Source organism: Sceloporus undulatus, chromosome 1, assembly GCF_019175285.1.
Source record: "Sceloporus undulatus isolate JIND9_A2432 ecotype Alabama chromosome 1, SceUnd_v1.1, whole genome shotgun sequence".
Lineage (NCBI taxonomy): Eukaryota > Metazoa > Chordata > Lepidosauria > Squamata > Phrynosomatidae > Sceloporus > Sceloporus undulatus.
The window spans coordinates 44787239-44812690 of record NC_056522.1 but is presented as its reverse complement, the minus strand read 5'-3'; the positions used below and the strand labels follow the sequence as shown (position 1 = coordinate 44812690).

Genomic DNA, 25452 nt, shown 5'->3' with positions numbered 1-25452 from the left:
TTGGCAGGTTTGGTGGCTCTGAGGTGTCATGCCTGGTTGCATGCTTATGAGCTCTGCACGCAGGCCCGAGCTTTAATTGAAGACATGACATTCAGTGATTTTGGCTTCTTTAATAAAGGGAAGGATGAGAAACTGGACTTTTAAACACAAAATGAAGACGACAGCTAAGTAACATGGCATGTCATTGTCTTCCTGTTTCACCCCAAGATGTTGGTATGAGTGGCAATGTTCCTCTTACAGCCTGGGTTGATCTTTTAGTCCCTGCCCCACCTTGCATCAAGAAGCAAAGATACGAGTCACAGTCATATTCCTCTTCGGTAAAGCATCAGTTGGGACAGGCTTGATTTCAGCAGTCTTTCAAGAAAAAGGATGCCGACCAGGTCAAGGAACACCTTTGACTCATCTACCCCATGCACTAGCAATCCTGTATTGCCATTTGGAGACAGACTATCCCATTATGCCAACTCATGGGCCTTAAGAACTACCAATTCGTGGGTGTTCAACATCATCTCCTGAGGCTATGCCCTTAAATTAGAAGATGTTTCCCCGACTGGAACTTTGCGTCTTACAGACACCTTCAGACACCTTATTTGACGAAGTGCACACACTTTTGATGAAGGGCGCTATTGATCCCATTCTAATCTCTCAGGGCTGACATTGCTTTTTCTCCCAATAGTTCATCATATCGAAAAGGGATGGAGGCTTCCGACCCATTTGGGACTTGCATCACCTGAATTCCTACATCTCGTACAGGCAATCTTGTATGGTGACTCTCATGTCGATCCTCCCACTTTTACAAAAGGGGGACTGGTTTGCCACCCTAGACCTCAAGGACACCTATTTCCACATAGGAACCTGGGATTACCACAAGCGGTTCTTGCCCTTTGCTGTGGGCTGGCCACTCTTGCAATTTCGAGTTCTGCTATGGCTCCCAGAATCTTCACAAAGTGCATGGCTGTGGTGGCTGCCTTTCTTCATCAAAAGGGTATCACTCTCCTCCCCTATTTGGATGATTGGCTGTTCATGGCTCCTTCTAGGGAAGCTCTGGTTTGAGATATTGACGACACCCTGTCTCTCCTGGACCCTCTCAGGCTGATTGTCAACACAGCCAAATCCAACCTGTCTCCATCCCAAGAAGTCAGGTTCATTGGAGCCATGCTGGATTGGCAACAGGGGAGCTTGTTCTGAGGGACTCACTGCACATGGAAAGTGGTCCACTCTGGAGTCGACTCTTCAAAGCAATGCTCTTGAGTTTCTGGCTGTGGAAAAGGAACTGGGAGTCTTCAAAACCCTCCTTCGAAATGGAAAGGTTCTGCTGCTTGCGGACAACAGAAACGTCATGTACTATCTGAACAAACAAGGAGGGACAAGGTCTCAGACATTGCTTGAACTGACTATTCAAATCTGAGATTGGCGCATCACCTGAATTCCTCCATTGTGTACAGGCAGTCTTGTATTATTACTCTTATATTACTCTCCCACCTTTACGAAAGGGGGACTGGTTTGCCACCCTGGCGAAGAGAATGACCTTGTAGATAAGCTCAGTTAGTTACTGGATTCATCCCACGAATGGATGCTCTATTCTGATCTGGTTCAGATGTTGTTTTGTTGGCGTGGTTCTCCACAGATCGACCTCTTCATGAGCCACCTCAACTATCAGTGTCCATGATTATGTTCCAGGAGCTGGATTTGGGGCTCTCGAGGCTGTGCCTTCCGAGTGGACGGGAAGGCTTGTGTACGCTTCTCCACCATCCTTCCTCATCACCAAGGTTACAACAAAGATGAGGCTTGATTGGACAGATGCCATCCTCATTGTTCCATGATGGCCAAGGCAGCTGTGGTTTGCTCCTCTCCTCTACCTAGCACGCAAGGAGTATCATCAGTTGCTGCTCTGATCAGATCTCTTCACTCTGCACAAGGGTCAGGTTCAACATCCAGACCTCGAAACTTTGCATCTGGTTGAATGGAGAATTTGACCTTGAATTCATTGCCTGAATCTGTACATGATGTCATACAGGCTGCACAGGAGCCCTCGATTCAGAAATCTTACCATCTGAAATGGACTAAGTTTTGGGCATTCTTGGGTAACAAGTACTATATGTATTTCCCTCTAGGGTTGAAGTACCACATGTTCTGGCTCTTCCCATGTCATTGGCGGATGGAGTTCTCTTCCCTTCTTCTTTGAAGTGCTATCTTGCTTGTTCTCGATACCAGTTTGAGAATCATACATTGTTCTTCAGACACCCGTTGGTTAAGAAGTTCCCCAAAGGGTTCAGCAATTTCCATCCCACCGCTTTGGTGCTGATGCTGGCATGGAGTCTCAAATTGGTTCTCTCCTACCTGTCCAAGAAACTATTCGAACATTTGGCTACAACTGATCTCTGGTTACTTACCTGGAAGACAGCTTTCCTTGTTGCCATCATCTCTGCCAGATGAGCTGGAGAACTTTGTGCTCTTCATGTGCACCAGCCCTACCTTCAGTTCCACAGGGACAAAGTTGTTCTTCGACTCAATATCACCTTTGGTGTCGGCTTTCCACATCAGTCAGGACATTGTACTGCCTACGTTGGTGCTGAACCTGACCTCCCATACCAAGCATGTTCTTCACTCTCTCGATGTCAGGAGGCCACTGGCTCTCTATGTGGACAGAACCTCAAATTCACATTGAAATTAGAAACTGTTAGTGTGTTATTTGGATTCGAGGTTGGGACTACCTGTCACTGTTCAGCAGTTGTTTCAGCAATACATCTTGCTTACCAACTCTCAGGGAAGACTCCCCCGCTTGAATTGGAGTGCATTCCACCAGGGCGGTAACAGCCTCCACTGCATTTCTGACAGGAGTGCCTTTGGATTATATTTGCAAACTGCTGTCTGGTCCCAGCCTTTGACTTTCATTTGTCATTATAAGCTGGAGTCCAGGTCATGCAATGATGCAGGTTTTGGGAGGGCAGTGCTGAGACCTGGTTTTCAGTTAGTGTCTTTGCCTTTCAAGTTCAGGTCCTTCTCCTGTTTAATAAAGCATGTTATTTGGTTTACTGACATGTTGTGTTGTGTCATGACACTCCCTCCTCCTGTGACTACTGCTTGCTAGTCTTACCCATTTGTGTGATTCACAGAGACCATGAAGAAGAAGGTTTATCTCCATTCCACCTAGTTGTTGATGCTACCAGCAGATAATTTTTGTGGAGAGAAAATAGCTGAATTGACTGGCAGCTAGATATTCTTGTTCAGGGACCTCTGAATGAATTTTAGTTTTAACTAGATGCATAAGCATTTATTTTACTAGGTATCAATGGATCTAAAAGGCACAATATCTAATTCTCTTGTAATATGAAAAGGAATATTGTTTTACAAAGAAGTCTAAGCTTTGGTAAACCAGGAAACATAACCTGGCATTCTTGAAAGCATTGTTCAAAATGAATATTATTGGGAGTCTGTGGTTTAAGAAAAAGCAAATTCCATGTGCCCAGAATTGTGACCATGTTAATTATGGCATAGTTTCTTGATTCTGCCTCTCTCAGTATCTACAGATACTGATCAGTAATTTTGCTAAAAATACAGACATTGAGTTAGCTCCATTTTAGTATATATGCAATGAGGCATAGCAGATCCTGACTTCTCTCCTCCATTTAGCTCTCATATGTTTCCTTCAAAACTTGGGGGCACTGCTGAATGGCATGAGTTGAGTAACTGAGAGGTAAAATGTCAATTTCCAAATCCTAGACAGAGGCACAAGCTGAGACACAAACAATATGTGAGACTTGCTGAGTTTGCTTTATAATTCTGTTTAAGGTTGGCAGTTACCTTTAGATTCTTAAAAAATGTTTAATATACTAGTTACACAAAAAGTTGTAAAAAAAAGGTAAAACAGCCAGCATTATGCATATTTTCCTGTCTTGTTGTCTATTTAACAATCATATATTGAATAGTAATGTTGGCAAATGTTATCGGCTAGTCATGTCACTTCTATAATTCTGAATCTTCTGACTTTTAATGTCCCATAGTAACAATCTTCTCTGGCTGCACACAATTTTTGCTGTTATTTACCTGATCTTGACAGTTGTCTTTATGAGACATCATGCTAGATCCATCAAGTACAAAGAAGAAAGTATTGTAAGTGTCTATATATTTTTTAAAATGTTTATTATATGAAATTGTGCCAAAACCAGAATAGGAGAGAATATTTGTGAAAAGCCAACCTCTTTGCAAACAGTGCATCTACACCTGTGTTTTGTTGATCTGGGAGTTGAAAAGCAAAGTAGTATGAAAAATAGGATACCATTAGTAGTCTGTTAGTAGTCTGTTCAGAGTAAGGGAAGGAAATATTGCCTTTATGAATATTTAGTGCTGTGGTGTCCATCTCTGTGGTGTCTGGAAGCAAATTAAAATTGAGGGCAATATTTCCAGACCCAATTGTGGTTTGTTAGGTCATGGGATGTCATCCAGTTACTTATGTGATAACTGAATGGCTGTGATCCATTTGCCCACAGAAAAAGCCATCTTTTAAAAAGCAAAGGCTGTTGAATTGGTAGATAACCTCCTTTGTTTTGAATTAGTATTACAGTGGCCAGCTAAGGAAACACATTATCTAATCAAGGCTGAATTTGACCATCACAACAATAGCTTGGGTTTTGTCTGCTGCTATCTTATTTTTTAAGAAATATGATCATATATATGTTAAAGGTTCCATTTTTAACCTTTTAGCCATTTCATATACTTAGAGACATGAAATGTTTATGTAATCTTTAGACTGTCTGCCTGACTGAAGACCTAAATAGAAACATACACATGCGCACGCACACACATATATAATTCTGTCTGGCTTCTATGGTTCAATATTTCTGAGAATCTTTTGTTGTTGTTGTTGTTGTTGTGTAGGTGAAACGCACATTGTTCATAACTGGCCTTCCCAAAAATGCCCAGACATCATGTATTGAAGACCACTTTCTGTAAGTTTTTTAAAAATGACTAAACTTCTTTTCTAATGAAAAAGTTTTGCAATTTACATTCCTTTAAATATATATGTAACTCTTTAAGGGCATTCAAAAAGATATATTGTAATTATACTTGCAGAAAATTTTTTCTTTTAAAATGTTTTCCAAATTTGTGCATCTGTTTCATCCTATTTTACTCTCAAAGTAGAAGCTGAATTGAGTGTTTGTCCCACCTGTTATGTTTAAGATCGCAGTGGAGGGATAAGCCGTTAGGTTCCTCTTTTCAGAACAGATCTAGTCCTGGTGACCCATGGACTTAAGAAGAACTGTAATAACGACTGGATTTTGGGGGCCAAGCAGGGGGAGCTTCGCAGAAATTGATTGAAAACTTGGCGTAGAATATCCATGTAGTCTGTTGTACAAGTAGAGACAGATTTGTGTTACCTGTAGTGCTGTGCCTTGTGCTGTAGTGATTTGTCTAATAGTCTTGTACTCAAGCAGCAATATTGCTTAGGCAATTTTAAACATGTTTTGTTTTTTTCAGATTTAGTTTTTTATATTATTTTTGATATTAGTAATGGAGTGAATCCTCTCAGTTCAGTGTTGGAGTGGGCTCTGATAAATAATTTGAAGAAACTCCAAGGATCTTTGTCTTCTTGTAGTCTGTAATCTGCCTACTTTGCTCTTTCGCAGTGCAGCATATCCAACCTGCCATGTCCAAGATGTTCAATTCTGTTATGATGTATCCCTCCTCACCTATCTGTACAGAGAGAGGTATTTGTATGAATAATATCTTGATGAAGTCACACTAACTTAGTTGAGAAATATGTTGGCAATGAAAAGATCCCTGTGTTGGACATGATTATAAATAATATGTTGATTTTGCCATCTTTGTCAACACTAACATGATTTCTGACCTATAGAGTCACACATGACACATGCTAGTATGTTTTATGTTCAGCAAAGTAATTTTAATAAACCACAATGAACATATTTTGTGGGAGGAGATCATGTTCACAGCTGGCAGAATAGAGTTCCATGTAATTTGTGGGTGTTAAGTGGAAATTGTGTTACCTTAGTTCCTGTGGTGCTGTGATTTTCATAGTAGACTGAATACATTAGATGCATTTTTTGTAGTAGAATTACCTTAGTCATTGAATAGCTGTATACCATATAACTTTCAGTGGACAAGAACCATCAATTTGGTTCTTGGATCCTGATTGCTAGTTAATCTGTGTGTGACAAAATCTACACTGGGTTTTGCAAGACACTAGTTCAAACCTCTTGTCAGTTAAGAAGCTCACTGATTTACCTCGGCCTTGTTATTTCACCCTAACCCTTTTTTTGTTTTTGTTTGGAATATTTATGCCTTATTTGGAAGCTAAGCAGGGTCAGCCCTAGTTAGTATGTGGATGGGAAACTGCCAAGAAATATCAGGTGCTGTAGGCTATGTTTCAGAGGAAGAAACCGGCAAAGCCACCTCTGAGTATCCTTTGCCAAAGAAAATTGTATGAAATTCATGGGGTCATCAGAGGTTGACAGGCAAGTAGAAGGCACCTACACACACACACTCTACTATCGTGAAGCAACTTACAATGCATTTTAAAATGGAACAAAACAGATGTGTTACTTGGGGAGATAAACATTTATATAGATTCCCCTCCCCGATCTTAGATGTTCTTCCCGTCCTTGGAGATTCTGGTTCTGAATCTTTGGACCATGACAAGAATGAAATGACTGCAGTAGCATCCAAATGTTTATCTCTTGTCGAGGGAGGCTTCTTCACCTGGGTAACTACTGCCTCTTTTAGTTTTATCTGCTGCTGGTAGACATACTACTCCTTGGATACTTCAAATGTTGCTATTGCCACTTTTAGTGGAATGTAATGAGGGTGCAATGAGATGATCCCACACATGTAAACAATAAATAAAAAATAAATAAACTTTATTCTTATACCCCACGTTTCTGCTGCAGCAATCAAGGCAGCTTACATGACTAGAATATGCTGGAATAACACATACTTTCAATAAATAAATTTATCTCCCCCCCCCCTTGAAACAGGATTAAATACAATACAATTTTAAAATTAAACCTGTTCAGATGACAGCAATTTTCTAGAAGAGGCAGTGGTTACATAAAGTAGCGAGAGTAGAGAAATTAGATTGAACTATTCTGGGAAGGCCTGCCAGAAGAGCTCTGTCTTGACAGCTTTTTTGAAGCTGTCTAGGCTGGTCATTTGACGGATCTCCTCCGGCAAGGCATTCCATAGTCTGGGAGCGGCAGCAGAGAACATCCTCTGCCATTAGTACCTCCTTAAGCTCCTTGGGTAGGGGTGGGGCAGAATAAAGTGAACCTATCATATAATTTTAATACAATAAAATAAAAACACTTATTTGTCCAACACATTGAAAGTATGTTTCTATAAGATTTCTTTTCTAATTAGTTTTGACTGTGGTTTGCTGATCTGCAAAGCTTAAAAATGACACTTCTGTAGATTTATTAGATACTTGGCTTGAAAACATTACATATTATACCTCTATTTTGGCTAATCTGTTACTCGTGCTTGGAAAAAATAGCTAAGGATAATGATTGTAATGCTGTTTCATAAAAATCTCTCTTGGTACCCAGAAAAAAGGCAGAGAAAAGTGTGGATTATTATACAGAAATGTTTGAGAAGTTTGGTCAACGAATTTCCATAAACACAAGACTATGTGGCCAATTCTGCTGTTGCAACCTCAGAGGTTGTGAAAAGGTAAGAGGCTGTTGAATTGCTTAGCTAAAACTTTAGAACATTGCAGCTATACATCAGTTAACATAGTAGAAGTATTCCTGGGTATTACTATGTCAGAGAAAATTTGCAACCAGTGGCAGAAATAACATGAAACTAATAAGAGATATATTCCTACACCACAGAAGAGCAGTTCAATGTGTTTCAATAGGCTTTTTATCCGAAACTAATAATATGCACATGTGAAATGAACCATGAAATGAACCAACCAGATCATAAGTAAACCAATTTGTTTTTGAAGCTTCTTGTGAACATGATGGCTTCTTCCAAAATTCACCCAATGTTGCTTTTTCTCTTTCACCAGAATCCACTTTTCTTAGGATTTCCATTTTGGTTTGGAAAACATACAGAACTATGGTTTATTTTTTCTCCCTTTTAAAAAAAAACATGCTAGAAGCAGCTATTGAAGCAGGATGTTTTATATCCCTCTTTTTTCTCTGGTTTGCTGTTTGTGCATGGTCAGTAAGGGATTCTGGAGGCTGCTGCTGTTTACCTTGCCTGTTGTAGGTAGGCACATAGAGCTAGAGTAGGATCAGCTAAAGCAGATCCCTTTCTTTCCCAGCTTAAACTTTATATTTTAGCAGCTGCTTAAAATACTTACAGAATAGAAATTTTGCAAAGAAGAACAAGACTGCTTTCAGGCTCAGGGCCTCCTCTCAAAATTGAGGATTTAATGAAACAAATGGACCTTAGATTCTCAAGTCTTTTCAATAAATAAAATGGTATAACAGAGAATCATAGAATCATAGAGTTAGAAGAGACCGCAAGGGCCATCAAGTCCAACCCCCTGCCATGCAGGAAATCCAAATCAAGGCATCCCCGACAGATGGCCATCCAGCCTCTGTTTAAAGACCTCTGAGAGAGTGTGTTCCACTGTTGGACAGCCCTTACTCTCAGGAACTTTCTCCTAATGCTGAGGTGGAATCTCTTTTGCTGTAGCTTGCATCCATTGTTCTGGGTCCTAGTCTCTGGAGCAGCAGAAAACAAGCTTGCTCTCTCCTCAATATGACATTCCTTCAAATATTTAAACAGTGCTATCATATCACCTCTTAACCTTCTCTTCTCCAGGCGGAACATCCCCAGCTCCCTTAGTCGTTCCTAATAAGTCATGGCTTCTAGACCCTTCACCATTTTAGTCGCTCTCCTTTGGACATGCTCCAGTTTCTCCACATCCTTTTTGAATTATGGTGCCCAGAACTGGACACAATATTCTAGGTGGGGCCTGACCAGAGCACAATAGAGTGGCACTATTACTTCCCTTGATGTAGACACTATACTTCTATTGATGCAGCCTAAAATCGCATTGGCCTTGTTAGCTGCCACGTCACACTGTTGACTCATGTTCAACTTGTGGTCTACTTGGACTGCCAGATCCCTTTCACACGTAGTTTCATTCAGCCAGGTGTTCCCCCATCCTATATCTGCCAATGCAATTTTAGGCTGCATCAATAGAAGTATAGTGTCTAGATCAAGGGAAGTAATACTGCCACTCTATTCTGCTCTCATCAGGCCCCACCTGGAATATTGTGTCCAGTTCTGGGCACCACAATTCAAAAAGGACATTGAGAAACTAGAGCGTGTCCAAAGAAGAGTGACTAAAATGGTGAAGGGTCTGGAAACCATGTCCTGTGAGGAATGACTTAGGGACCTGGGGATGTTTAGCCTGGAGAAGAGAAGGTTAAGAGGTGATATGATAGTCTTATTTAAATATTTGAAGGGATGTCATATTCAGGAGGGAGCAAGCTTGTTTTCTGCTGCTCCAGAGAACAGGACCCGGGACAATGGATGCAAACAACAGGAAAAGAGATTCCACCTCAACATTAGGAACTTCCTGACAGTAAGGGCTGTTCGACAGTGAAACACACTCCCTCGGAGAGTAGTGGAGTCTCCTTCCTTAGAGGTCTTTAAACAGAGGCTGGATGGCCATCTGTCGGGGATGCTTTGATTGAGATTTCCTGCATGGCAGGGGGTTGGACTGGATGGCCCTTGCGGTCTCTTCCAACTCTATGATTCTACCATTAGGGACAGCCCCTGTTGTTCCCAGTGGTGGCATATGCACGCAGCTGCCCTGCCATTAGGGACAACAGGACTTCAGGTAAACACCCATTGTCCCCAAACAATTGGGGATTAACTGAAGTCCCCCACCTCCTGGGCATCTTCTGGGTAGGCAGGGGCACTGAGACAACCCCTCTCATCCTCCTCTCCACCGGGAATCCTGCTGGTCTGGCCTCATACCTTCCCTCTGTCCTTTGGTGGTTGCAACCCATGAGGAGCCCCCAACCTGCCTCCCGGGGTGCTAGCAGGTGGAGGGCAGGTGGAGAGTACCACAGGAATGGGGCACCTACTGCCAGCCTCCATGGCCCCCATGGTCAGCGGGACTGCCAAAGCTGTTCCTAATGACAACATGTACACGCAGTTGTGCTGCCCTTTGAAACAACTGGGCTATCCCCAATAGCGACGCAGCCATGTGTACATACCACCATTGGGGACAACCAGGGGCTTGTTATCAGTGGATGGCAAGTCTGAAGATAAGGAGGGCCCACTGTATATTCTTGTATGTACAAAAGCAAAACTATTGCAGTGGAGTGCAAGCATCTGTTGTACTTCTTTTCCTGGAAATAGAGAAGATTAGCACTTTACCAACTTGGTTTAATCTTGATTATAGAAATTAATGCTATCATAACTTGCAACATTGATTATCTTCTTTGAACTGTTGTTTTTTTAAAAGCTCTATATTAGATTATACTCTCTCTCTCTCTCTCTCTCTGTATATTTATTTTGTTGTCTGTTAATATTATGAGAGTCAATGTTCTCCCAATAGTTTTTCTGCTTAAGCTACATAGTTGGCATTTTGATACTAGTAAAATCTATTTTTCTTATTAAACTAGAGTCATTTCAAATTGAACATATTTCCAGATAAGATCTGGAATAGTTCTGTCAAGTTCTAATAACAGATTGTTTGATACTGTCAAAAAAGAATGGTGGGGGATGTTTAAACAACTACAGTATATACACAGCTCAACACTGATTTGTAATAGCAGTCTGATGTCCAACAGGAAGATGCTATAGACTACTACAAAAGTGTTAGCGATAAATATTTGGAAGAATATTTGAAAGAGAAGGAGAACATCTATAATAAGCCATTGGGGGTGGCTTTTATAACATTCCTGGAGAAATCCATGGCAACACAGTAAGTGCTTGTTCTTTAATTCAATATCACAGCCAACACTGAATGATTTTACATAGAACACAAATCCATCATTATTTACATGCTGGAGCAATTCATGATTTCCTCTTGTATGGGCAGCATACTGTAACTTGTAACTCAAATATAACTTGTTCTTTGTTTACACAATTTTACTCTAAAAAGCAGATTTGACTGCTAAATCATATTGAAGGATATATAGATTGCTTTGATCAGATCTGACTACTCTTCCTTATAATTCCTATAACATCCAAACAATGATACCTTTATGGAGCCAACCAAAATGCACAATTTACATGTTGCAAGCTTTTGAAGTCACACTGGCTTCTTCATCAGGCAAACAGGAGGAAAAAAATGAAGACGTTAGTCATAGTCCTGCATTTTCTGTTTCTACTCTTAGTTCAGATGGTAGGAAAGGCTATTGACAGGCTGGAATCTTCCCCTTTGGGCATGTGCTCACAGGTAGATTTTCAAAGTCAAGAAAATGTAGTGTCCATTTGTAATTCAAGGAAGATGTTTCCTTGGAATCTAGCATGTGTCCTTCCTTTGTGAAGACACAGGCTCCTATGTAGGTAGAGAATAATGAATTAGGTATGTTTGTAGGTAGAGAACACCGAAGACCTCTTGAGAAATTCAGTGTTCTCTACCTACATAGGAGCTTGTGGTTTCACAAAGGAAGAAGACATAGAATCATAGAAACATGCTAGATTCCAAGTCAACATCTTCCTTGAATTTCAAATGGATACTAAATTTCCTTGACTTTGAAAATCTGCCTGTGACTGCATGTCCAAAGGGGGAGGTGCCAGCCTGCAGATAGTCCTCCCTACCATCTGAACTAAGACTAGAAAAGGAAAATGCAGGCCTGTGACTAACATCTTCATTTTTTTCTCCTGTTGTCTGATGAAGAAGCCAGTATGACTTTGAAAGCTTATAACATGTAATTGTGCATTTTGGATGGCCAATAAAGACATCGTTGTTTGGCTGTTATAGGATTTGCTATATGGCCAACACGACTACCCCTAGATCTTCGTGATAATTGTATGTGTTCATACTGAGTACTTCCAAACATTAAGAGTTAAATTTATTTTATTTTGCTGCAGTGTTATTAAAGATTTCAATGCCTGTAAATGTCAAGGCTATAAGTGTAAAGGAGAGCCTCAGCCATCAGCCCATAGCAAAGAACTCTGCATCACAAGATGGAATGTTTCATATGCTACCAATCCAGAGGATATTTGTTGGTAATATTTTCTGATGTTTTTCCTTATATCATGCCTGAAAGGAATTAAAGTATGAAGTTGCATTTGTTGTGCTTCCAGAACATAATTTTCTATTGACTGTTGTATACACAATGTGTGTGTATGTATGTGTGTGCTTTTATACAGGAGCCAGTAGAAAGTGATGAGTATGTGTGTTTGGGACTAAAGAGTATGTCATAGGCTGGTGGGGAGAGATTTCATTTAATTCTATAACTTGAAATCTGTGGGCAGTTCTGTTAATGAAGTCTAAAACCACTCCCATCAGTGTCTCCACTGAAAATATAAATTACTTTGAAGCAATTTATAAAGTACTGTGACATTTTAAGGGATCCTGTGGCCCTGATTCACACAATGCTTGTGTCTTGCATCCAAAGCAGAGGCTTGTTTAAAGAGCAACAGTTGAACTGATGGATATTTTACCCATAAGCACATGAGATTTAATTCAGCCCAGCCAAATAGGAGGGAAGCAAGATAGTGCAAATCTGTTTTTATTAGAGAATTGTGATTTTCCTCTTCTTTTAAGGGAGTTACCTAGAAGCTTGTAAATTTCCACTTGTAAATTCTGATAGAAGCACTCTTTTTCTCTTCCTTGGTAAATTGTTCCTCCCCTGAAGAGTCTAATGCCCCAAGCAGGATTCTTCAATAAATGTTAGCTTGCTGACTTTTCTCAGTCAAGGTTCTGTGTTTCCTGGGTTGCTGATGGGAGGGGAGAGTAACACAGAAGAGTGATAGACCTGTTAAAGAAAACAGATCATCTAGTAATATCAATATTGTCATATATAAATATTTATAGAGCAATGTCTATTCTTGGCTGGCAGGAATAATCTCTCAGTTCAAGGCATAAAGTGGTGGTTTCGGTGGTTCTGCATCAATTTGCTCCTTTTTGTTGCGCTCTTTTTCCTGACAACGCCTTCCATCATTATCACAACAATGGACAAGTTCAATGTAACCAAGCCTATTCATTATCTTAATGTGAGTAGTCCATTGTATCTCAGTTACATAATCTGTTCTCTATTCCTCAATGAGAAATTACCATATAAACTAAAACTGGATAACAACTATAGTCTTGTTCTTGCCTTTAATTTTTGTTGTAGTTGTGTACAAAACTAGAAAGTTATAAATGGGTTGAAAATTGTGTAGGTTTAATAAATATACCCATTAGGCCAGGTTTAGGCAACTTGACATTGTCAAAGTACATTCAGCCCTTCTTATACATGGATTTTTTATACACAGATTCAAGCATCCACGGTTTGAAAATGTTAAAAAAAGTATAAATTTCAAATATCAAACCTTGATTTTCCATTTTTTATAAGGGACACCATTTTGCTATGTCATTATATTTAATGGGACTTGAGCATACATGGATTTTGTTATACACTGGGGATCTTGGAACCTAACCCTAGCATATAACAAGGGTCCACTGTATTTTTTTATGGCCAGTTATCAGCAGCTTTACCCAGTACAGCTGGATGAAAATTATTGGTACTGTAGGTCCGTATGTCTTGAGGGCACCTAGTTGTAAGTTGTCTACCCTTGCTTTAGAGGATCTTTCCCAACAATTGTAATTATTATTCAGAAATCCTTGCTTTATCCTAATCTGTGGCCTTGTAAATGAAAGCTTGGATGTCTTGGCAAATTCTGGACAATATTTCAGCATTCTTTCTACAACTCAGACTATAATTCTTGAGCTATTTAAAAACAACAACAAATATAACAGAAATATTTTCAGCTTTGTTACATTCAACTTAGCTACACAAAACTAAACTACATTTCTCTCTCTCTCCCCCCCCCCTCTTTCCCCAGAACCCTGTTATTAGCCAGTTCTTCCCAACAGTCCTTCTGTGGTCCTTTTCAGCTTTACTACCAAATATCGTGTATTACTCAACACTATTTGAATCACATTGGAAAAAGTAAGGTTTTTGTTGTTCATTTTTTACTGCTTAAAATTTTCAAAATTCTTTTGAAGGAAGAGAGAATACCAAGAGAAATTTGATAGAAGGTAGAAGTGGAGGGGATAAATTCTTTCGAGACATTACCTTTTAAATGAACAAAAATTTCTTTTAAATTGTAAGGTTGTGGCTTCTTCCTAGGCAGTCCAGTTAATAAAGTGTAATATGTGATATTGTTTTGTTTGATATACTGTATATACTCATGTATAAGTCTAAAAATTTTAGTCAAAAAATTGACCCAAAAAAACCTAGGCTGACTTATCCATGGGGCAATGTAAGTACTGTATTTTAACTCCTCTATATATATTAAAAAACACATCCCCTGGTGAAAGGTGGGAGTACAATCTGTCCTGGAAGCACTGACCACCTCTACTCTCTCATCCATCTAGCCTTTTGGGTACACACAAACAGTTATGATCTATGCTGGAATTTTGTAAGTTGTTCGCCATTGTGATCCTTTGCACCATCCTTTTGATCCTTTGTTACTTGCCCCTAAGTTTTATCTTCGACTTATCCACGAGTCATATCAAAATCCACAATTTTGGCCCTAAAACCTGCCCTTGACTTATACATTAGGTCGACTTATAGTCAAGTATATATGGTAGATTCCAGTTCGATTTTGTGTTTGTCTTATGGAAGCATGTAGAGAAGTGCTGTATGTTTTCAGATGGACTTGCTGTAACTATTCTCTGGAATGGTATTATATGTGTTGGTAGCTTGGTGGAATTTTTAATGTTGACTAGGTAATTGACATGAAGTCACTTCCTTGTTTTTAGCATTTTGAATGTAGTTTTTCCCAAAATGTTAGGTAGAAAGATAGAAGACTAAAAACCATGTTTTGACAATAATAACCTTCCTTTTTTTAAAAATAGATCTAGTGAAAATAGAATAATGATGCATAAAGTGTACACGTTTTTGATCTTCATGGTGTTAATTCTGCCTTCACTTGGTTTGACAAGGTAAAGAGTACTTAGAACCCTACTGTTCTAGCTATGATCAAATAGAGATTTTAATACACAAAGTGCTTTGTAGAAATATTCAGCCCTTCTTACTTTTCAACATTTTGTTTTCTTACAACCTGAAACTGAAATGGATTTAATTGGCATTGTTTCCACTTGATGTACACAAGGTACTCAGCACTGTGAAGGTTCAATATGTTTTCATTGTGGCACAAAACTTAAGCTTACAAAAACTAACTGGTACTTGGTGTTGACATCCTTGGTGTTTCTATCAGGTGTTGACTTAGGGTGAATACGTACATAACTAAGAAGTGCCATCTTTTTATTCACTTATGGAAAAATCAAAGGAGGATGAACACTTCTGCAAGGCACTATATGGCTGTATCTATATATACAGATATGCTGCCATGAGTCAAGGTTGACTCGAGGGCAGTTAACAATAGAAGTGTTAAAAACTCTGATATACTGTAATACTTGTTGTGCCAAACAGATTGCTTGCTTTTATCCCTTCTGTAATGAGAAGATTTTTTTTTAAGTTACTTGTGTTCAGTGAAACTTAAAGCCAAGCCAGACATGACACAACAGGTCTGATCATAATTTAGTTTTACTTTATAACTTTTAAGGCAATGAGAGTGAGGATTTTAATCCAAACATCCTTTCTCCCATCACACTTTCCAAGTCCAAATACTCCCCTCCCTCACTGCTACCGCTAATATCAGTTGGAGAAAGGAACATAGGCCAGTGAGGCAACTTCAAAGAATGACTGAGGAAATCTTACCAGTGGTTGAAAGAGGTAAACCTTGTTTATCCAAGCATCACTATTCCAGTAAACACTGAGCCATCCATAGCTGCTTTTGAATTAGGTTAAGTTTTCTTTTTAACAACAGGTTTGGGGCTTGAAACCTGTTGTTAGTCTGACTAAAATAAATCCATTCAATTAATTGTTGAATGGTGAGTCAGTTCCTGGACAGATCCCATTGATCTGAGTCAGTCTGCTCTAGTTGGAACTAACAATAGTTAATTCCTCTCTCAGATCTTCTGTGAAATGTCGATTTTGATCATGAAACAAACAAAATTCTCTCTGTCTTGAAGATTTAATATTGAAAACTGAAAATCAGATTATTAAATTATTTTGGATATGTTTATGGTTGTTTTGTTCTCTTGCTTTATGTTGTTGAGTATTGGGAAGGCTAATAAATAATATTTCTTCTAGTCTGGATTTCTTCTTTCGTTGGGTGTTTGACAAAGCAACTGAATCTAGAATTAGATTAGAGTAAGTATCTTAAAGTCACCTTTTAACCTTTTATTCTCTGACCCAGGCTATGTAAGTTTGTTGTGGATTGTAGTATGCGATCTTACAAATAAACAATTTGCTTACCCGTGGCAAGTATAGTTTTAAACTCTAAAAACTTGAGAAATATGATTACATTGTGTTGTAATTTAAGTTTAGCTGTATGTTGAAGTGGATGTCTATAGTTATAGATGAAATTAGAGGGACAGTCTGAAAATGGATCTTGTAGGTCATGTACTTAGTGCAGCATCTACAGCATCCTCAACAGATGCCTATCCAAACTCTGCTTAAATACCTCCACTAAAGGAAAGTCTATTATCTTCCAAGTCAGTTTGTTCTGCTACTGAACAGTTCATGCTGTTGGGAAGTTTCATCTATGTTTTCTTTTTAATATATCATAATGAAAATTCTTGGATTCTAGTTCTGCCTTTTAAAGCAAGATAAAACAGGTCATGTTCATTTTATTCATGACAGCAATTGAGATATTTGAAAACTGCTATTTTATTTCTCCTTAATTTTTTCATCTAAAGGCTAAACAGACCTAGTTCTCCATCAGCTTATTGTCTCATTCATGTTTATACACATTATTAACAGAGGTATCATAAGAGCTCCTTACTAAAACATGTATTTCAAAAGATTTGTGCAATGTGTAGGACAGAGGAAGCGTGCACTTAAGAAGCAGAGAAGAATGTTCACCATTTGTGATGAATTGAGCAGAAGGTCTGGAGTTTGTTGCCTACCTTCTTCTTTACTCTTTTTAAACCTACTGCAGGTGTGTCTTTCTCCCTGACCAAGGAGCTTTTTTTGTGAACTATGTGATTGCATCATCTTTTATTGGCAATGGGATGGAACTAGTACGTTTGCCAGGCCTCATGTTATATACCATTCGTATGTTTCTGGCCAAATCTGCTGCAGAGAGAAAAAATGTCAAACAGGTATAACAGCTTTCTATCACATAAGGACATTTTACATCTATGTTATCCTTACACATCAGTATTTTAAATCCCCTTTCATTTTTGGCTGGTGGCCTTCAAATGTAGCACTGTTAGCCTGTTTTAGCTGAAACAATTTTCAGTAGGCATCACATCAAAGACTGCAACTTCACTTGTATATGAGGAAGCATACTGAATCTTCTCACCCAATCACTTCAAAATTTGAGACTGCTAAATTACGTATTTACTCTTTTCATTTAATTCCATAGCATGATTCTGTGCTGTCAGTTAAACAAATCAAGAAATTGGCCTTCCTTTATTTTAATTTCTGGGTCTGTGCAAATATGTATGTTACACAGCTTGAATGTGACCTGTGCTGGTAAATGTCTCCAAAGCCCAGTGATTTGTATGGGCCAGGGATCATTTTAAAAACAACAGGAGATATTGTATTAGAGAGAATAAATGACACAGTTTAGTCCTTGACAGTGCTTAATATGAATATTTTATTTCCTTGCAGCAACAAGCATTTCAATTTGAGTTTGGAGCAATGTACGCTTGGACATTGTGTGTTTTTACAGTCATCATGGCTTACAGCATCACTTGCCCCATTATTGTCCCATTTGGTAAGTTGGTCAGTGAGCTGGGATTGCAGTGAGACAAGCAGAGGCTACTGGTGGAAAAGCTTAAGAATAGTATTGATATCTTTATGCATTCTTTCATTCATTCATTAAATTCATATCTTGCCTTTCTCACGCCATTGAAATCTCAAAATTATCCAGTTATCTCAGTTTTGTTGATGGATTGTATTAATTAATGACAAGAGAGTAATAACTTGTATTGTTTTGTTGTGAACTTCTGTTTGTATGTTTTGTGGATAATAAAGGAAGTTGTTCAGCCTAAGTATAGCAGAGGTTATACATGGCATTAACCTTACGTGGAAGGTTAAGCCACTGTAAAATGAATGGTGTGCGCCCCTGTGGCACGCACGCCACACCAAACACGAAAATACTCCCCCATTGAAACTAATGAGGTTTGAGTTTACATGTTTTTCCCCATATGCCAGGGGTCTAGAATGGATCCCCGTGTATGGGGAGGGCCCACTGTATACATTCCCACCTACTGAAAAGGATACACAAAAGACTACAGCAGCTATAGGACCATAGCATTAATTTCCCATACAAGCAAAATTTTGTTCAAAATTCTGCAACATAGACTCCAATCATACATGGAAAGAGAAATCCCAGAGGTGCAAGTGGGGCTCAGGAAAGGAAGAGCCACTAGGGGACCATATTGCAAACATGAGCTAACTAATGGAATTCCATAAAAAAGCATAGGCTATATTTTATAGAGTATAGCAAAGTATTTGACTGCATAGATCACAAAAAGCTATGGATTGCTCTCAAAGACATAGAAGTGCCACCACATCTGATAGCCCTGATGAGAAATCTGTACTTAGGACAACAGGCAACTGTTAGAACAGAATATGGAGAAACAGAATGGTTCCCAGTTAGCAAAGGGATCAGGCAAGGCTACATCCTATCACCCTACCTATTCAACTTGTATGCAGAAAATATCATAAGAGCAGGTTTAGACTCAGGAGAAGGAAGAATGAAGATAGGATGAAGGCATATCAACAACCAAAGATATGCAGATGATATCATACTACTAGTGGAAAACATCACAGACCTACAACTACTAAGGAATATCAAGGAAGAAAGTGCAAAGGCTGGCTTACTGCTGAATGTAAAGAAAACAAAAATAATTACCATGGAGGAACAACATAAATTCAACATAGACAATAAGGAAATCTAAATAGTTAGAGTTCCATGAGCAAACATTGTTTAGAACAAAGACTGCAGTCAGGAAATCAGAAGAAGATTAGAAATGGGAAGGGCAGCTATAAAAGAGCTAGGCACAGTATTAAAGAGTAATTACATACAACTGAACACAAATGTTAGAATTGTCCAATTCATTGTATTCCCCATCACTATGTACAGATGCAAGAGCTGGACAGTGAAGAAAGCAGATAAGAAAAAAAAACCAATCAATTTGAGATGTGGTCCTGGAGAAGAATGCTAAGAATACAGAGGACAGCCAAATAGACAAACAAATGGATCCTTAAACAGATCAAGCCTAGCTCTCCCTGGAAGCCAAAATGATCAAATACAGGCTGTTATATTTTGGCCACATCATGAGAAGGCACACTTACTACAAAAGACAATAATGCTAAGAAATAGAGAGAGTAGTAGAAAGAGAAGAAGGCTGCCTGCTAGATGGATAAACTCAATCAGGGAGTTCACGGGCCTAAATCTACAGGATGTAAACATAGCAGTGTAGGACAGGGGGTCTTGGAGATGTCTCATCCACAGGATTGCAATGAGTCAGGGCGGGGCTGACTTGAGGGCAGTTAACAACAATAAAATGTTGTAGTTATCTTTAAAGCCCTAATTGGCTTAGGTCTCACAATTGCCTAGGACTGTCTCCTCCCACACTAAATAGCTCCAGTTCTAAGATCTGATGGGGAGACCCTTCTTGTGCTGTAGCTGTGGTAGAAGTTATGGTAACAAGAGAAAGAGGTTTCTTTGTGGTTATATTTATGTTGTGTAATTATCTGTGTGGGAGTCTAAGTTGGCAGTATTTTGTAGACACCTTGTTTAGGTAGGCATCTTTTTAATATATTTTACTTGTTGTTTTCATCTCACCATATATCTTTTGTTGTATTGGTTGCCATGGTTGTTTTGGAATTTTGTTGTATTTTATTACTGATTTCAGTTATTAGGTGGCATAAGTGATATGTAAGTATAAGAAAGGTAGGGTATACAGTCAATCCTCCTTATCCATGGATTCAACCATCGCCAGCTTGAAAATATTTTTTAAATATAAATTCCAAAAAGCAAACCTTGATTTTCCCATTTTACATAAGAGACACTATTTTTCTTATGCCACTGTATATAATGGGACTTGAGCATCCACTGATTTTGGTATCCACAGGGAGTCCTGGAACCAAACAAACCCCAGCGAATACCAAGGGCCAAGTGTACTTTTTAAATATATACACAGTTTCAGTTTGTTGCACAACCACTATAGAGAATTATAAAGTTCATATTTATAGAAGTAATGTTTAGTCTGTATTATGGTCCTGTGTTCCAGAATGTATACTTTAAAAAAAACTGCAAAAAACTTTCTGGATAATGTAAAATAAATTGATTGATTGATTGATTGATGGTATTTATACCCTGCCCTTCATCCCTAAAGGCTATCAGAGTGGCTTACAATTATTATTTTTAATAAGATGGTTCCCTGCCCTCAGGCTTACAATCTAAAAGACACGACATGAAAGGAGAAGGGAATGTTGGTGGGAAAGGGGATGAGGTCTGGTTGTTCTTCTCTCTCTCTGAGGCCTGGACCAAGGCAGATGGACTGGAGGGAGGGCTCTTCTTCTTCAGGCTAGCCCTGATGGAGCTGAGCCTGCCTGGTCACTCCCTCGCAGGCCGGAGGATGACAGTTAGGGAGGAGCCTCTTTCTTCAGTTAGTTCTTTCTTCTTTAGTTCCTACTCAACAAATGGAAATGGGAAATCACCCAGCATCAGGGGCTTTCCCAGCAGATAATGATCACCAATTAACAGACACTAATCCTCCTTTGCATATCCTCCCAGCCTGAGGCCCTGCCATCAACAACAGAACAATACACAGATTAACATGGAAATCATTCCTGCCTACCTAGGGCCACACAGTATGTATATATATAGCCAGCTCTCTTCTATGCCAACATTCTCTGAAGATGCCACCCACAGATGCTGGCGAAACATCAAGAATAAACTCTTCTAGAACATGGCCACATAGCCTGAAAAACCCACAAACAACTATGGATGCCGGCTATGAAAGTCTTCGACTTCATAAATACATCATTATTGCACAACACAAATTAAACTTGAAAAAGAAAACTGACCACTTTACCATATATCAATTAAACTGTGGGTGGGAATTGTGTACCCTCCAGATTTTGGACTGCAAATCCCAGCATTTCTCACCATTGGCTGTGCTGGTCTAACAGTGTTTGGAGAGAGACATAATTTTCACCCCAGCGAAACCTCAATGGAAAAAGTATGTGCCTGAACCTTGCTTATACCACAGTATTACATCCATTTTTAAGAAAGGAGGCATCTGATCTAACCTTCTAAAACCCTTATCACAATTCAGTAGTAAATGGCTTATGTAGGATAATTTTATATGCTATTTGTCATAGTTCTTGACTAACATGGAGTCTGAATTCTGGATACCTGGTTTGTGTAAGACAAAGGAGATCTTGAAAATCTTGCTGATTCTATTTTTATGGTGGAAAATGGGGCAGAAATGTATTTGAGTGTTATATGTAGTAATAATGCCAGCATTTTTTCTGTTTTCAGGGTTAATTTATATGCTTATGAAGCATACCGTTGACCGACACAATATATACTATGCATTCCTTCCTTCAAAGCTAGAGAAAGAGCTCCATGTTGCTGCTGTGAATCAGGCCCTGGCTGCTCCAATTCTCTGCCTGTTTTGGCTATATTTTTTCTCATTTTTGAGACTAGGTAAATATGTATGGCTTTACAAGTCAATACACTAAAAGGGTGAAGCACATTAAAGTGACCTATGTTATTTAGCATGTATTTCCAAATTATGCTTGGTGTGGATGGGAGCACAAGATAAAGATATTATGTAGCATTTCTGATTCTAATACAGTAAACAAGACTATCCAGATGTTGAAACCAAAGATGCACATGGATTTTTTTCCCACATAAATGGCAGAAGTATTCTTCCACATTACACATAATAGACTGATACATATATTCAAGATGTGTATTGGCAGCTCCATTTTTTCCATCTGTATAATTTATGTTCCCTTCTCACCACTCCATCTCATTCCATAGCTGACATTTATGTTGATGTGTTTGTATTTTTTTTTTTTAATTTTCTTTTAGGTTTTAAAGCACCTACAACTTTATTTACACTCCTGGTTTTAGGTATAGCTATTGCTGTTTGCTTAGGCTATACCTGCTTTGCCTGCTTGAAATATCTGAGCCCTATGAATTACAAGGTAAATCACAGTTGATGTATCTAAATGTTGCTAAAGAATTGTATCCCTTTGGAAGTGGAACTGGCATTTGATATGACTGTCAAAACCAACCAATCTACATTTGACTTGTACAAGATCAAGTTTTGGCTATTTATGTTGATGAATACAAAAATGTTGCATTAAAGATGTAGGGAGCTCTAGTATTGATGGTAAAGTGCAAATTTCAGTGTATTGGTAAATAGTAGGTGTATAGTCTTAAATTTGGTATTTTAGATTTTTGTTGTTGTTGTTGATTTGACTGTCCTCCCTTGATATTTGCAGGTAGAAGAATATTCAGCTGATGAAAGAGAAGATGAGCCACATTCAATATCAACTCTAAAATCTTCTGTAAGCATTTTTCAAAAAACTAATGATTTGCTCTTCATGTAAATGCAATTTTCTTTCCTAAAAGCAAGTTCTGCAGTCATAAAATACTTGGCATTAGATTACTTCAGGCTAGCTGATCTAAAATTCTTCTCTGCTGGGAAAATATCTTAAACCCAACTGTGAGACCTATTTAGAATATATGTTTTTTATATAGAAACAGTTCCTAATGTGTTAAGATTTAGCAGTGTTTCACTTAGCTTGCTTCCAATCATTGTTCTTGAGATATGAATGAACATGGATTACTATTTTACTCAATAGCAGTCAATATTTGCTCCTGTTTTTAAGGTCCAAAACACACTGCAGAAATAATTCAGTTTGAGACCACTTTAACTGCCCTGGCTCAATACTAGGGAATTCTGGGAACTAGTTTTATGACACATTTAGCTTTCTCTGTCAAAGATCTCTGGTGCCACAGTAAACTGCAATTCCCAGTATTCCCTAGCACTGAGCCAGGGCAGTTAAAGCCATCTCATACTGGATTATTTTTGTAGTGTGTTTGTGACTTAAGACACATTTGGGAAACCAAACATAATTTGACTCTTAAGTGACAAATCTGGTAATGAGAAGGGGATCTTGTCCATGCAGAAAGTAGGGGATATGATAAAAAAAAATTCATATTGTGGTAGATAAAAATGCAAAAGTAGCTGCATTGACCAGAAAAGGAAATCTAAAGCACATACTGTGAATACAAATATAGCTTTATTTGGCCACTCAGAAGGTGAAAAATTCATCACACTAATCTTTGAAGCCCATTGGCTACTTCATCAGGCAAGTATAGTTAAAAAGCTTCCAGGGGAAGGAAATATCTTGCTTTGAGGTGGTGTAGAGGAAGGGTCTGTGCATATGAAAAGGTTAGGCCACATTCCTGATGGCTAGCAGGTCAGTATAATTTTCGTCTTTGAAGTTACAAAGAAGCCCTAGGCGGCCCTTTTATAAGAAGGGAAATCTCTATACCTGGCCTGGAAATAAATTTAGATATTGGAATAAGTAAAGCATGTTAATAGGAGTTGTTGGATTGCTTTACCTTGTGCTGGGTGGAATCTACCCTAATAAAATCAAGTCTCAATGTAAGATGACACAATTTCCACTTCATACAGTTCAACATTTTCTTGTTCAGCAAACAAAAGAAAAACAACCCCTCCTTTAGAAGCAGCCGTGCATATTCTAGTGATACCTTTATTAGGGCCACTGGCTTCTTCATCAGACAGAGATAGTGTAATTTGAAAGAATCAAACATTGTCAGAATATTTTTAATGATTCAGGAGTGTATTTTATGTCATTTCAGATATATGTTCCTTACGTTCTGCAAAGTAGTCCTACTGAAAGAACACTTCTGTCTCATATGGACCAGCGGTGGTATGGCACCTTGTCAAAAGCCTGTCCAGTAACGGAAAATGTCCTCCATGTGACTTATGCCAACGAACCTGAATTTATCGGAGAGACATAAAAGTATGGGCCAGGATGTCATGGACTATCACGAGGTGGCGCCATTGGCCCTATTTTGGAACAGTAGATTTCACTAAAATGTTCCTATATTGCACAGCTTGGCCATTCAGCAAAATTTCAGTTGTGCTATTTTACAAAGTTGCCATCCTGGGATTGGTTGCTTTTATGTGCCATTACACAAATTGTGACATAAGCAAACTGAATAGCAATGCTCACAGAAACCACTTTGGTTTAATTCTTTTTATGGCAAAATTATACTGTATGGGCATGTGCTAGATCACTGGTATTTGTTAAACACCTGGGTGGGGGTGGGGGGGAGAAGAGATTTGTCTAAAGGCACTACTTGTTTCAATAATAAATAGAACATAGGAAAAGCCAAGCAAATGAATTCTGGGGAGTGTTCCAATTCTCTGCCCATGCCTTCCAGAGATGGCAAGAGTATTCTTCTTCTGAGAAGAGGATTTTCCTGCAAATGTAGAAGGGATGATGAACTAGAATAAAAGGACTTGGGGTGACAAGCATTGCTTATCGAGAATTTTTATAAATGTGGAGTGAGTTAATTTTCTGGTCACTGTTTTAAAACCCTCACACAAGGGAAACTTAATTTGCCAAGCAATAAAGGATATGAACATTTTATCATTTTTAATCTGTCTGGCTTATTAGAAAAGTCAACTTTAAATGCCAAGAATATCATAAATGTAATGTTAACTAGTTTTTAAATTATGATGCAGGTGTACATTTCTGCAAGACGCTATGTTGGATCTAACTGTAATTAAGCAATCACATGGAATAAAACACTGAATTGAGATACATTTGTAGTAGTGTATATAGATTTTTTTTTTGCAAAACTCTGTGCTTTCTGTTCCCTGAGAAAATACCATACCAATATCTGAATGTAGAGCATCCCAGTCCTTCCCAATAAAATTTTGTTACATGCATGAGTCATATTCTAATTGTTTTATATAATATATTCTACTATGAAGTCGAGGGTTTTCTTAGCCAGCATCCATAGTTTTTTGGGGGGGTTTCGGGCTATGTGGCCATGTTCTAGAAGAGTTTATTCCTGACGTTTCACCAACATCTGTGGCTGGCCTTTTCAGAGAATGCTGGCATTGAAGAGAGTAGGGTGTGTGTATGCCCGTGTTATATGCTACTTTGAGCTTATGCGCTCAAGCCGCAGGGAGCACACAGGGCGCAAGGGGCGGCG

At 38.7% G+C, this 25452-nt stretch overlaps 1 protein-coding gene across 7 annotated transcripts in view; it reads left to right on the top strand.

Moving 5' to 3' along the window:
* TMEM63A (transmembrane protein 63A) overlaps positions 1–25183 on the top strand; it is a 59399-nt gene extending 34216 nt beyond the window's left edge. For 5 of the 7 annotated variants that reach the window (XM_042479960.1, XM_042479951.1, XM_042479986.1 and 2 more), the window contains 16 exons: positions 4005–4113; positions 4879–4949; positions 5628–5708; positions 7563–7686; positions 10779–10912; positions 12028–12165; positions 13002–13155; positions 13987–14093; positions 15005–15091; positions 16305–16364; positions 17155–17317; positions 17832–17937; positions 21721–21888; positions 22279–22394; positions 22695–22760; positions 24085–25183. In XM_042479960.1, the coding sequence (XP_042335894.1) occupies positions 4005–4113; positions 4879–4949; positions 5628–5708; positions 7563–7686; positions 10779–10912; positions 12028–12165; positions 13002–13155; positions 13987–14093; positions 15005–15091; positions 16305–16364; positions 17155–17317; positions 17832–17937; positions 21721–21888; positions 22279–22394; positions 22695–22760; positions 24085–24246 (1846 nt within the window). In that variant the 3' untranslated portion in view covers positions 24247–25183. The remainder of the gene's footprint in view (positions 1–4004; positions 4114–4878; positions 4950–5627; positions 5709–7562; positions 7687–10778; positions 10913–12027; positions 12166–13001; positions 13156–13986; positions 14094–15004; positions 15092–16304; positions 16365–17154; positions 17318–17831; positions 17938–21720; positions 21889–22278; positions 22395–22694; positions 22761–24084) is intronic. The other 2 variants (XM_042479978.1, XM_042479969.1) reach the window with 2 other exon arrangements.
* The last annotated feature ends 269 nt before the right edge of the window (positions 25184–25452 follow it).